The sequence below is a fragment of the Phyllobates terribilis genome, unplaced genomic scaffold (assembly GCF_046119375.1).
Source record: "Phyllobates terribilis strain yellow unplaced genomic scaffold, ASM4611937v1 Scaffold_5__5_contigs__length_657084704, whole genome shotgun sequence".
Lineage (NCBI taxonomy): Eukaryota > Metazoa > Chordata > Amphibia > Anura > Dendrobatidae > Phyllobates > Phyllobates terribilis.
In genome coordinates this window covers 259,542,114-259,556,848 of record NW_027362765.1, presented here as the reverse complement: position 1 = coordinate 259,556,848, position 14,735 = coordinate 259,542,114, and the positions used below count along the sequence as shown (strand labels likewise).

General features: G+C 46.9%; 1 protein-coding gene across 1 annotated transcript; it reads right to left on the bottom strand.

Moving 5' to 3' along the window:
• Nucleotides 1–429: 429 nt before the first annotated feature.
• On the bottom strand, nt 430–1,463 carry LOC141271112 (heat shock protein 30C-like). The gene has a single exon (XM_073681217.1). The coding sequence runs from the start codon at nt 1,201–1,203 to the stop codon at nt 574–576; it is 630 nt and encodes a 209-aa protein (XP_073537318.1). The 5' UTR covers nt 1,204–1,463; the 3' UTR covers nt 430–573.
• Between the last annotated feature and the right edge of the window lie 13,272 nt (nt 1,464–14,735).

Genomic DNA, 14,735 nt, shown 5'->3' with positions numbered 1-14,735 from the left:
TTTACCAACACATGCTGGTAGTTACTTTTACCAACACATGCTGGTAAATGTAAAGATTTACCAATTCGCCCAGGTAAAAGTCCAAAATCGTTTGTTTATATGGAATACATCTGACTTTTACCAACGCTGTTGAGAAATGTTAAGATTTACCAAGACTTCACCGGTAAAAGTCCAATTTTACTTTTCATTTTGAGCTTTTACCGACGGCCTCGGTAAATGTCTAGATTGACTGGTAAATCCTAGGTTTTACCGGCCTTCTGACTTTTACAGTAACATATACACACTAATAAAACTGTACTTTCTTTTTATATTTAGGGTAAAAGTGAAACATTTCCATATTAAGCAATAGATTTTTTTAGTGGCTGCAGTGTAAATCTCACAAGGAATAACATATTCCTTCTATTATACACAATAAAAAAAAAGGAAAAATATGAAATACATTTTATTAGACAGATAAAAAATTATTAATTGCAAAATAATTCATTATAATTTTCCACAAACATTTCATTACTATTTGCAGACATTGATAGAAAGACATATCAGACACAGAATAGGATAACTGTCCATATGGAGTCAGGAAGAACCCGGTCCTTCCTCTCCCTCTGGGTTACTGCTCTGGATCTCCGGGGGGCTCAGTTGTCCATCTCCGGGGCTCTGGGTGATAGGAATAGATCTTTCTTCAGTAGTCGGCAGTGCCAGTCTAGGAGCCAGAAAGTGGAGCCGGCCATTGTTGGACAGGGAGCACACAACGTCCTTAGGGCTGACGTCCTGCGGGAGCTCCGCTTCTCTCTTCCACTCTTTGTACTCATGGAAATAGCCGCCATTCTCCGTCTCCTTTTTCTTGTCATGCTTTCCTGATACAATGAGTCTCCTGCCTTCTGTTCTCACTGTCAGCTCCTCAGGAGAAAAGCCACTGACATCCAGGGTGAGCTCAAAGTTTTCCTTCCCCTCTTTGCCTGTGGTGGAAGAGTTCTTGTCAGAGGCTGCGGAGCTTCTGCTCAGATCGGCTCTCCGTCCCATGCCCTGCGCCAGGAGGTGGTGAGCCTGGTGGACACACTGCATTCTCCTCTCCATGTCCTTCTTCATCATGTCATCCTCCAGGAGGCCAAGCATGAGCTGTGCAGCCGGCCAGAGAGTGAGGGCCGGCTCCCGGCAGACACACAGAGGGCTGTATGAGGACCGCAGAACGCTGAGAGGAAACATCTTTGGCTGATTTTGCTGAAGCTTCTGGTCTCGGTTGAGTTGGAGGCAATGTGTCAGCTGCTGCTTTCTTGCTGCTCAGTACTGCAGGCAGTTCTACCTCAGCTTCTTATATATTCACTGCTGAGACATCTGGTGTCTTCCTGACACTTCCATGTGCTCTCTGTATATGGAGTGTAAGGGAGGGCCCTGTGTACAAACACTGATCATCCATGAGGGGAGGGAAGAGGCGGTGCAGCAGCTTCCAGCATGGACTGGAAAAGTGACGTGACAGGAGGGCGGGAGAGAAGAGTGACTGCTGGAGATTACTAGAGGGTTGTCGCTTGTGCTGTTATGTCACTTATGTTAATATATGGCAAATTTATAATGGAAAATATCCATATTCAATTTAATAATCTCTAAAGCTGCTATGTATAAATGACTGTAAATGTGAGAATAATATAATTTTACTACTAATTATTTACATAATTTGACTACTATTCCTCTTCTGTATAAGGGCGCAGTGAGATGGCCACATAAAATGGACCGAGATCGGACAGCAATGTGCAGACTGGCCGGTGGCTCTCCAGACCCAGCTTCATATATTTCTATGCATCTGTCACGCTCAGGTCGGGAAAGCTGCGGCCTGTCCGTACACTGCAGTCTGATTTTTACGGCTGTCTGACTGCGCCCTAATATATAAATTACAACATATTGCATAAGTAACTATTATCAAAGGTAAAATATATTTTCTCTTTTGTAGTACACTTAATGTCTAACGAAGGTACCTAGTGCCCACCAATAGAATTGATTCTGAGAGCCCACTCTACAGCAACACGAAAATGTTACCTGTTCATTTTTTAAATGTATGTACATGAATGCATGTATTTTACCAAACAATACATTGTACAAAACAGGGGTAGGACGGGAGTCACAACATTCACTGCCAGTATGGCTAAGAACTGCACTTTACACTGATCCATTTAGTCCCATTTACTATTCATTGTATGTGACAATCTTTCAGAGAGTTAGCACTTTTATTTGAAATCCAATAGTTAGTTCTGTCATATATTTGATGTAACAAAATAATTTCTACAAGAATTAACAAAAAAGAAAAAAGTTCTAGGATAGACGTTAAAAACAAGAAATAATGAAATAAATAACCAACATGACAAAATACAGATATGGAAGGTGGGTCAGCCTAAAAGAAAAAAAGGCATAAAGTACTTTTCCAAGATGTGAATTACTATAACAAAGTGCACCGGACAGAGAAATTGTATGTCTGAACAATCAACCAAAGCACAAATATATGCAAATAAATTCTGTATAGAAATAATAAGTATGTGTCAGAAATCATATATTTTGAAATAAATAGCCATACACTATGCAAATAGTCCCATAGAAATGCAGTAATACATATAATGCACAAGTGTATGTAAGTAAAAGGACAAATAGGTAAAAAGGTATGTGCACAGTCTTACCCACCAGTGACCCGACGCACGTTTCACAGATTTTTCACATCTCCTTTTTTTACTGAATTTTTTTTTAAATGCTACACATTTTCCATTATCATTTTTCACATTAACATTTTTTTTTTTTTAGTTTAAAACATTAGAATGACTGCAGACTTAAGGCCTAGGCCTAGATAACCCCTTTAACAAAGTTATATTCCTGGATGGGAAAAATAAGTTGTGCTATGTTCATTCATTATTAGATAGAACTGTATTGTGCACTCACTATATAAAAGTAAGGTTTTTTTTTAAGAATAATTAAATGGGCTATTCTGTTGATAGGAGACCATCACTGTGAATCCCACAACAACAGTTGTGAGTGCACAGGTCATACTTTAAGAAGGTGCTTAACCACTTCACGACATATGAAGTAGTAGTGCATCTTATGTTAGGTCCCCATTTATAGAGTGAGAAACGGAGCCGAGCCCGCACCATACCTGATAGATGCCAGCTGTGTTACACAACCAAAGTTTCCTCTGATCACTGCTGTTTAACCATGTTGCTGTCAATCAAAATGGCATATATATATATATATATATATATATACTGTATATATAAAATGTCCATCATCCTGGTATATATGTCCCTCATCCTGGTATGTGTGCGTGTATATATATATATATATATATATATATATATATATATGTATATGCCCTCTATCGTGGTATTTATGTCCCTCATCCTGGTATATATTTCCTTCATCCTGGCTCCATTCTGGTATATGTCCCTTATCCTGGGTCCCATCCTGATATACAGTTATATGAAAAAGTTTGGGCACCCCTATTAATCTTAAGCTTAATGTTTTATAAAAATTGGTGTTTTTGCAACAGCTATTTCAGTTTGATATATGTAATAACTGTTGGACACAGTAATGTTTCTGCCTTGAAATGAGGTTTATTGTACTAACAGAAAATGTGCAATCTGCATTCAAACAAAATTTGACAGGTGCATAAGTATGGGCACCCTTATCATTTTCTTGTTTTAAATACTCCTACCTACTTTTTACTGACTTACTAAAGCACTTTTTTGGTTTTGTAACCTCATTGAGCTTTGAACTTCATAGCCAGGTGTATGCAATCATGAGAAAAGCTACTTAAAGTGGCCACTTGCAAGTTGTTCTCCTGTTTGAATCATCTCTGAAGAATGGCATCATGGGCTCCTCAAAACAACTGTCAAATGATCTGAAAACAAAGATTATTCAACATAGTTGTTCAGGGGAAGGATACAAAAAGCTGTCTCAGAGATTTAATCTGTCAGTTTCCACTGTGAGGAACATAGTAAGGAAATGGAAGAACACAGGGACAGTTCTTGTTAAGGCCAGAAGTGGCAGGCCAAGAAAAACATCAGAAAGGAAGAGAAGAAGAATGGTGAGATCAGTCAAGGACAATCCTCAGACCACCTCCAGAGAGCTGCAGCATCAACTTGCTGCAGATGGTGTCACTGTGCATCGGTCAACTATACAACGCACTTTGCACAAGGAGAAGCTGTATGGGAGAGTGATGCAAAAGAAGCCGTTTCTGCAAGCACGCCACAAAAAGAGTCGGCTGAGGTATGCAAAAGCACATTTGGAGAAGCCAATTTCTTTTTGGAAGAAGGTCCTGTGGACTGATGAAACCAAGATTGAGTTGTTTGGTCATACAAAAAGGCGTTATGCATGGCGGCAAAAAAACACAGCATTCCAAGAAAAACACTTGCTACCCACAGTAAAATTTGGTGGAGGTTCCATCATGCTTTGGGGCTGTGTGGCCAATGCCGGCACCGGGAATCTTGTTAAAGTTGAGGGACGCATGGATTCCACTCAGTATCAGCAGATTCTTGACAATAATGTTCAAGAATCAGTGACAAAGTTGAAGTTACGCAGGGGATGGATCTTTCAGCAAGACAATGATCCAAAACACCGCTCCAAATCTACTCAGGCATTCATCCAGAGGAACAATTACAATGTTCTGGAATGGCCATCCCAGTCCCCAGACCTGAATATCATTGAACATCTGTGGGATCATTTGAAGAGGGCTGTCCATGCTCGGCGACCATCAAACTTAACTGAACTGGAATTGTTTTGTAAAGAGGAATGGTCAAAAATACCTTCATCCAGGATCCAGGAAACCATTAAAAGCTACAGGAAGCGACTAGAGGCAGTTATTTTTGCAAAAGGAGGATCTACTAAATATTAATGTCACTTTTCTGGTGAGGTGCCCATACTTATGCACCTGTCAAATTTTGTTTGAATGCAGATTGCACATTTTCTGTTAGTAAAATAAACCTCATTTCAAGGCAGAAACATTAATGTGTCCAACAGTTATTACATATATCAAACTGAAATAGCTGTTGCAAAAACACCAATTTTTATAAAACATTAAGCTTAAGATTAATAGGGGTGCCCAAACTTTTTCATATAACTGTATATGTAGCGTCGGCGTCCCTGCCTCCTGCTAGGCAGGGACGCTGTTCCCCTCACCTCTCCGCTCTGTGCCCGGCGTCTTCCTCCCGCTCTGCTGCAGCGCGCGCTGCTTCCCGGCCACTGTGCTTAGGGCGCGCGCGCGCGCGCGCTCCCCCTCTCTTAAAGGGGCCGCGCGCGCCGTCCTAAGGAGTCCCCGACCAATGGCCGGAAGACTTCACCATATATAAGGCACCTCCTCCAAAATGGAGGTGCCCGAGCAATGTTGTTGCAAAGCCTTCACTCTGCTTCAGCCCTCAGGTCCCGTTTCCAGTTACCTGCCAGTCACCTGCCAGATTCCTGCCTGTTACCTGCCAGTCACCTGCCAGATTCCTGCCTGTTACCTGCCAGTCACCTGCCAGATTCCTGCCTGTTACCTGCCAGATTCCTGCTTGATACCTGCCAGATATCCGTTTACCTGCTTGCAAGCCTGCGGTCCGACGGTCTGCCTTCCGACACCTGTCAGTCTGTCTATGGACCAGCCTGCCCGCTCACCTGGGAGTGCTCATCTGCTACCTGCCTGCTAGCCTACCTGGAGGCTCCGCCGTCACTTGCCGTGACCACCTGCCTGTCCAGAGACTCTTGTCTGCTCACCTGGGAGCGCTCATCTGCTACCTGCCTGCTAGCCTACCTGGAGGCTCCGCCGTCACTTGCCGTGACCACCTGCCTGTCCAGAGACTCTTGTCTGCTCACCTGGGAGCGCTCATCTACTACCTGCCTGCTAGCCTACCTGGAGGCTCCGCCGTCACTTGCCGTGACCACCTGCCTGTCCAGAGACTCTCGCCTGCTCACCTAGGAGCGCTCACCTGCTACCTGCCTGCTAGCCTACCTGGAGGCTCTGCCGTCACTAGCCGTGACCACCTGCCTGTCCAGAGACTGTCCCTGTCACTTGCCGTGATCACCTGCCCGTCTTCCCTGGGAGCCACCCGCTTCCTTACAAGGACCGCCCCCTTGTATAGTTGCTCAGAGGTTCCGCCTCCCAGACCCGTTACAGTTTGCTCGGGCCCCGGAATCCGGTGGCTCCCAAGCTCCCTCGCTCTCGGACCTATGTCATGAACTGTCCCGTCAGAGGTCCCAACAGGAGTCCATCCTGAGTCACCTGCGGAGTGTCAACTCTCGCCTGGACACTCTGTCTGCTCCACCTGCAACCACCGCTAGTGTCATGACTCGCAACCCGGCAGCACCGCTGCCCACCAATACCATGGTATCCTGTCCCGGACCCCGGCTTTCTGCACCTCCTCGTTTCGGAGGTGACTCCGCTCAAGCTCGGGGCTTCATAAACCAGTGCACCCTGCACTTTGAACTCTTGTCCCACCAGTTTATCTCCGACCGGTCCAAAGTAGCCTTTATCATGTCCCACCTCACGGGGGAGGCTCTGGCTTGGCTAAATCCTCTGTGGGAGAGAGGAGATCCCCTGGTGTCCGACCTGCCAGCCTTTCTCACGGCTTTCCGGAAAGTCTTCGACGAACCCGGACGGAAGACCTCATCCGCATCGTCTCTGCTACGCCTCCGTCAAGGAGATCTCACCGTGGGCCAATATGCCATACGGTTCCGTACCCTTGCTTCGGAGCTGGCCTGGGATAACGACGCTCTGGTGTCTGTCTTCTGGGAGGGTCTGTCCGGCCGTATTAAAGATGAACTCGCCGGTCGGGACATTCCTACCACTCTCGACGACTTAATAACATTTGCCACCCGGATTGACATCCGATTCCAGGAGCGCGCCAAAGAGGTCACCCGTGAGAGGAAGTTTCCACGTCTAGCCCCCACCTTCCAGAAACCCGTCACTCCCTCCGTTACTCCCCAGGCACACTCACCTGAGCCTATGCAGGTCGACCAGACCAAGATGGTCAAAACCCGTCAAGACTTACGTCGTGCCGAGGGGAGCTGCTTCTACTGTGGCAGTAAGGAGCACCGGATCCGTTCCTGCCCAGAGAGGTCGGGAAACACCTGTGTCTAGGATCGCTCAGAGAGGTCGCCCTAGACAAAAGTAAACCCTCTCCATCTCTGATGCTGTCAGTCTCTATCACCTGCGGAGAGAACCGCTATTTCGAACTGGCTCAACTTGACTCAGGAGCTGCTGGAAATCTCATTTCTCAGTCTCTGGTAGAGAAATACCGCATTCCCACCAAACCTCTGGCCGTACCTTTATCTGTCACCGCCGTGGATGGGGGCCTCTTACCACATCCCATCCAACTCATCACCGAATCCATAACTCTGCAGGTGGGAATGCTGCATTCTGAGAGCATCTCCTTTCATGTTCTGCCTGGACTCTCTCACGCACTCTTGTTAGGCCTACCTTGGCTCCAGAAACATGCACCCGTGCTTGACTGGCAGACCGGAGAAGTCCTTCGCTGGGGACAGGACTGCCATAGGACTTGTCTAGTTCCCGTTCATCCTGCTCATCCTTCTCCTACCCCAGTCAGTCTACCCGGTCTACCGGTTCCCTATTGGTCTTATGCGGATGTCTTCAATAAAAAAGAAGCAGAGACATTACCCCCTCATAGACCATACGATTGTCCAATCGACCTGATACCCGGCTCTACTCCTCCCCGTGGGCGTATCTACCCTTTGTCCGCAGCGGAGACCCGGTCCATGTCAGAATATATTGAGGAGAATCTGGCCCGGGGATTTATCCAGAAATCTACCTCCCCGGCGGGAGCAGGCTTCTTCTTCGTCAAAAAGAAGGACGGCTCACTCCGTCCATGTATAGATTATAGAGGCCTTAACCAGATTACAGTGAAGAATAAATACCCCCTCCCTCTCATTCCTGAATTATTTGACCGCCTGAGGGGGGCTAGAATCTTCACCAAACTGGATCTCCGTGGGGCGTATAACCTGGTCCGTATCCGTCAGGGGGATGAGTGGAAGACGGCATTCAACACCCGGGACGGCCACTATGAGTACCTTGTAATGCCCTTCGGTCTCTGTAACGCTCCTGCCGTCTTTCAAGAGTTGGTCAATGACATCTTCTGTGACCTTCTCTACTCCTGCGTGGTGGTGTACCTGGACGACATCTTGGTCTTCTCTCCGGACCTTCCTACTCACCGGAGGGATGTTCGTCAGGTCCTGCTCAGGTTCAGGCAGAACCACCTCTACGCTAAATATGAGAAGTGCATCTTTGAGCAGACCTCTCTTCCATTTCTGGGCTACATAATCTCTCAGACCGGCCTACAAATGGATCCTGAGAAACTCTCTGCCATCCAGAAGTGGCCCCGACCAGAGGGGTTGAAGGCTATTCAGCGGTTCCTGGGCTTCGCCAACTATTACCGCCTCTTCATACCGCACTTCTCTTCCCGGACTGCCCCTATCTCTGCGCTCACCCGTAAGGGTACTAATCCCAGAAGATGGCCGCCCGAAGCTGAGGAGGCCTTTCTTTCCTTAAAACAGGCCTTCTCCTCCGCCCCGGTGCTGCATCGTCCGGACGGCAACAAACAATTCTTCCTAGAGGTTGACGCTTCCTCCTCCGGAGCCGGGGCGGTACTTACCCAAAAGTCATCTTCCGGAAAAATGGTAACCTGCGTTTTTTTCTCCAAACTCTTCTCCTCTTCTGAGCGCAACTATTCTATTGGCGACCGTGAATTGTTAGCCATTAAGCTGGCACTGGAGGAGTGGCGTTACCTGCTCGAGGGGGCTCTTCACCCGGTAATAATTTACACGGACCACAAGAACTTGGCTTACCTTCAGAGCGCCCAGAGACTTAACCCGCGCCAAGCCCGGTGGTCCTTGTTTTTTGCCCGCTTTGATTTTGTTCTTCATTTTCGCCCGGCAGACAAAAACATCAAAGCTGACGCCTTGTCCCGATCCTTCCTGGTATCTGATCTAGAGGAGGAACCTAAGCACATCATTGATCCCGCCAGAGTAATGCAAGTGGCTCACGTGAATCTAAATCGTCTCCCTCCCGGTAAGACGTTTGTAACTGTACCTGATCGGAAGAAGGTCCTACACTGGGGTCACTCGTCTAAGCTAGCTGGCCACGCCGGTCAGAAAAAGACCCTCCAGCTCATTACCCGGCATTACTGGTGGCCTACCCTGCACAAGGATGTAATAGACTTTGTTTCTGCCTGTGTGTCCTGCGCCCGCAACAAAGTTCCGAGACACCTGCCAGCCGGTCGCCTTCTTCCTCTTCCAGGACCTGCTGCCCCGTGGCAGCATATTGCTATGGACTTTATAACGGATCTTCCTGTCTCTGCCGGTTGTACGGTCATTTGGGTGGTCGCTGATCGCTTCTCCAAGATGGCGCACTTCATTCCCCTGCCGGGTCTCCCGTCTGCACCCGAACTGGCTAAAGACTTTATCCGCCACATCTTCCGTCTCCATGGCCTGCCCCTCCACATCGTGTCAGATCGTGGGGTTCAGTTCACCTCACGCTTCTGGAGAGCCACATGTAAGTTGCTTGACGTCACTCTGGACTTCTCCTCCGCTTACCATCCACAGTCCAATGGTCAAGTGGAGCGGATCAATCAGAACCTGACCAGTTACCTCCGGCACTTCGTTAATGCCCACCATTCGGACTGGGTGGATCTCCTACCATGGGCCGAGTTCTCTTACAATAATCACGAGAGCGAATCTTCCTCCAAATCCCCGTTTTTTGTAGTCTTCGGTCAGCATCCTCGGATCCCATTTCCCGTCTCCACCTCGGTGGACAATCCGGCTGCGGAATCTCTCGTTCGCGAATTCTCCTCCATTTGGGAGAGTACCCGATCCGCACTCCTTCAGTCGTCCGAACGGATGAAAAAACACGCTGACAAGAAACGCCTGGATCCTCCACAACTCCGTCCTGGAGATAAAGTCTGGCTCTCGTCCAAATATGTCCGGCTCAAGATTCCCTCCTACAAGTTAGGGCCTCGGTTCATCGGCCCACTGGAAGTTATCAAACAGATCAACCCGGTGGCCTATAAATTAAAACTCCCGGCCAACTTACGGATCCCTAACTCCTTCCATGTATCTCTCCTCAAACCCGTGGTACTTAACTCTTTTTCCAAGTCTACAGGTACGCCTCCTGCTCCGGTTTCCGCTGAGAACGAGTTTGAGGTAGAGAACATTCTGGCCACCAAAAGGGTAAGAGGAAAAACCTTTTTTCTGGTAGATTGGAAGGGGTTTGGTCCTGAGGAGAGAACGTGGGAGCCCCGGGAGAACATCCATGCCCCTCTCATCCTTGATAAATTTCTCTCTGGCCTAAAAAAGTAGGGGCCTAAAGGGGGGGGTAGTGTAGCGTCGGCGTCCCTGCCTCCTGCTAGGCAGGGACGCTGTTCCCCTCACCTCTCCGCTCTGTGCCCGGCATCTTCCTCCCGCTCTGCTGCAGCGCGCGCTGCTTCCCGGCCACTGTGCTTAGGGCGCGCGCCCGCGCGCTCCCCCTCTCTTAAAGGGGCCGCGCGCGCCCTCCTAAGGAGTCCCCGGCCAATGGCCGGAAGACTTCACCATATATAAGGCACCTCCTCCAAAATGGAGGTGCCCGAGCAATGTTGTTGCAAAGCCTTCACTCTGCTTCAGCCCTCAGGTCCCGTTTCCAGTTACCTGCCAGTCACCTGCCAGATTCCTGCCTGTTACCTGCCAGTCACCTGCCAGATTCCTGCCTGTTACCTGCCAGTCACCTGCCAGATTCCTGCTTGATACCTGCCAGATATCCGTTTACCTGCTTGCAAGCCTGCGGTCCGACGGTCTGCCTTCCGACACCTGTCAGTCTGTCTACGGACCAGCCTGCCCGCTCACCTGGGAGCGCTCATCTGCTACCTGCCTGCTAGCCTACCTGGAGGCTCCGCCGTCACTTGCCGTGACCACCTGCCTGTCCAGAGACTCTTGTCTGCTCACCTGGGAGCGCTCATCTGCTACCTGCCTGCTAGCCTACCTGGAGGCTCCGCCGTCACTTGCCGTGACCACCTGCCTGTCCAGAGACTCTTGTCTGCTCACCTGGGAGTGCTCATCTACTACCTGCCTGCTAGCCTACCTGGAGGCTCCGCCGTCACTTGCCGTGACCACCTGCCTGTCCAGAGACTCTCGCCTGCTCACCTAGGAGCGCTCACCTGCTACCTGCCTGCTAGCCTACCTGGAGGCTCTGCCGTCACTAGCCGTGACCACTTGCCTGTCCAGAGACTGTCCCTGTCACTTGCCGTGATCACCTGCCCGTCTTCCCTGGGAGCCACCCGCTTCCATACAAGGACCGCCCCCTTGTATAGTTGCTCAGAGGTTCCGCCTCCCAGACCCATTACAGTATATATCCCCAATCCTGGTATATGTCCTTTATCCTGGGCCCCATCCTGATATATATCATTATTATTTATTATTATTGCGCCATTTATTCCATGGCGCTTTGCATGTGAAAAGGGTATACATAATAAAAAACAAGTACAATAATCTTAAACAATACAAGTCGCTAACTGTACAGGAGGAGAGAGGACCCTGGCCACGAGGGCTCACTGTCTACAATATACAGTATATCCCCCATATTGGTATATGTCCGTTATCCTGGGCCCCATCCTGATATATATCCCCCATCCTGGCATATGTTCCTTATCCTGGGCCCCATCCTGGTATATATCTCCAATTCTGATGTATGTCCCCCATTCTGCCGCTGTTCTTTAATATATTGAAAAAATAATCCATTATACTCACCAGGGGCATACATAGAAGTCATGGGGCCCCATAGCAGAAGTATAATACACTCCCCATAGTCCTCCATATAGTTTTATGCACAGCCCATAGTGCTTCCTATAGTATAATGCTTCCTCTGTAGTCCTCAATATAGTATAATGCACCCCCATAGTCCCCTGTACAGTATAATGCACCCCTGATGGTCCTTCATATAGTATAATGCACCCCCCTTAGTTCTCCACATAGTATAATGCGGCCCATAGTCTTCCATATAGTATAATGTACCCCATAATCCTCCATATAATATAATGCACCCTCATAGACATCCATATTTAATGCAGAGCCCATAGTCCTCCATATAGTATAATGCACAGCCCATAGTCTTCCATATGGTATAATGCACCACATAGTTTTTCATATAATATAATGCACCCCCATAGTTCTCCATATATAATGCACCTCCATATATTATAATGCACCTCCATTTATAATGCATAGCCCATAATTCTCCATATTAGTATAATACACAGCCCATATCCTTCATATAATATAATGCACAGCCCATAGTCATCCATGTAGAATAATGCACAGCCCATAGTCATCTATGTAGTAGTATGTCCAGCATGTACTCACTGATTAAAAAAAAAAAATGATGTGCACCATCCCTCCACTCCCCCGCCGCGTGGTGTCCTTTTTCTGAAGCCGGCAGTTGACTTCAGTGTACAAGCATCCAGAGAGCATGACGTCACTGACAGGCGCCCCAGATTACATGTATACCAACATCAACTGCTGACATCTGATTGGCTGGCAGCTTGTGTTGCTGCGCACGGACTTGATGGGTCTGTGCGCTGCAATACACTTCAGCTGAATGTGCGTCCGAGGACGTACATCCAGCTGAAGTATTTGCTGGTGTTGGCAGGCCCCTCACCAGCCGGAACCGGTCGCAGCTGTGACTGTGGTAGTTATGCCGTTGCTTAGAAGGTTTTAAAATTTTGTAAATACAACCTCAAATGAACAACAACCCATAACAAATTACACCATGTCATTATTTAACAAGAACTACACCAAAATTCAGGAATGTGTGAAAAATTAAATAAACCCTTACTACTTCCATAGGAATTAAGAGGTTGAGTAGTAGTCAGGTTTTGCTAGTCAAATTAAATTAATTAATTGTTCATCAGCAAATGTGACTACGTTACATAAGCAGAAGTTTTGGCAGTTTGCTGGTCTGGACATGAGGCCAATAATGCTAATGCAACAAAAGCCCGTAGTATCGATGTGACGTGTACATGTCTCCAATTAGCAAAATTAAACAGGTGGCAAAAGATACCTGCACAGTCACTTGACTCAATGTAGTGTAATTTTTTTTTAGATTTTTTGTTAAGCATAGTAAATCTGCCTGCCCAAAAAGGAGGATGTAATAATAAATACCAGTTAGGTACACGGCTTCCGTCATTGTCGGGTGCATTTGTAGACTACTAGACAGCCCACCTGTTCTAATAACATGGGTGTGACCAATAGGCTGTAAGCCGGCATGGTGCACTACAAGTAAGGGCAGAGACAGACTGCTGTATCTCTCGTGCGAGGATCGCATCGTAAACCTCGTACTGGCTGTCAGCTCTCCTTCCTTGAGCTTGACAGCTGCATAGAAATCCATCACGCTGTCATGCTCAGGTCAGGACAGGTGGAGGCCAATCTGTTCAGTGTGATGCGATCATCACACAAGTTACACGGCAGTCTATCTCTGCCCTGTTTCGCTGGCACCTTATGTACATTTTATACGTGTGCATTCATAATACTAAGCAATCGTTCCTTTCCCATAGATAGTAGGTATGTGAGTGGTTCTTCATTTGTATTCTGGACCTCTGTGGCTGCCGCATTTTATAATGGGGTCTGCCGCATGTAAGAAAGTCCATACTGAGAGCTGGAAGATCCAGGAAGACAATGTAGACAATTCTCCTTTTGAAGCAGAGACTGAAGTTTAATCAGAGATACGCGTTGGGATATCTGGTGATGGTCTGTTGAGGGTGTGGCGATGGACTCGCCCCGAACAACAGTATCAGGGGCTTTTTATACATAGTTAGACAAAGGAACTGCATATTGCGGCAAATGGATTGAACATGATAACCTCATACTGCAGCAAAAGACGTGTATTTTAGAGCAACAAAGTAAGTGATAATGCAACATGACAATATTTATGAGTACCACACCAAACTCCATTACAATCCATAAATCCCCATGTCCCTTTTAGCTAATATAGTTAATCATGTCAGTGCTTTTAGCCTAGTCACATAATTCTTCACATATTGACAACTACCTTTTTCTAGTCTCTATACCACTATGATAGACACACTGCTTACTACAATATAACACCACTTATTTACTCTCACGGTGCCCTGCAGCTGCTCCTATTAATCTTTGTGTATGCCAACCATGCCTGCTAATGGCACTGATGTCATTTTATGTCTCCATTATGGGGAGAGCTACAAAACCTGTATCTCATTAGGTGCAAAACTTAGTTGATGCAAACTTTGTACAAGATGGCTGCTAGGTTTAACATGGCTGTTCAGAATATTAGGACTTTTCATTCTCTTACACTGCATCCTGAAGTGCTTTAGTAAAGTGGCTTGGTATTGATAAATATGGCTGTTTTTACTCTTATATTTTTTTTAAACTGACACTACCTTTTTATATGTTCAGTCAATGCTGCAGTAGTATACCCCACTCTAATTTTTATCCCAACCAATAATGATAAACTGTGCACGCTGATCTCCTATCCATTGGCCATAAACTGTAAAATAGCCGCTGCTTTCCTTGCCCTTATCTTTTATAGTGCCTGTGATAGCCCCACTATTGTCTGCACTGGACCAAGTGATGTGATAGCTGAAAGACATTATGGGATAGAAGGCATATTGAGCAATGGATTTTTATAGTTGCTGGTATCAACTGTGAAGCCTAAATCTCATAAACTATAATATATTCCTTTTATTGATCCTTAAAATAAAGAAACAAAAATAAAA

What these genes read in the sequence shown, in the direction of transcription:
- LOC141271112 (XM_073681217.1), bottom strand. Translation starts at nt 1,203, where the DNA reads ATGTTTCCTCTCAGCGTTCTGCGGTCCTCATACAGCCCTCTGTGTGTC.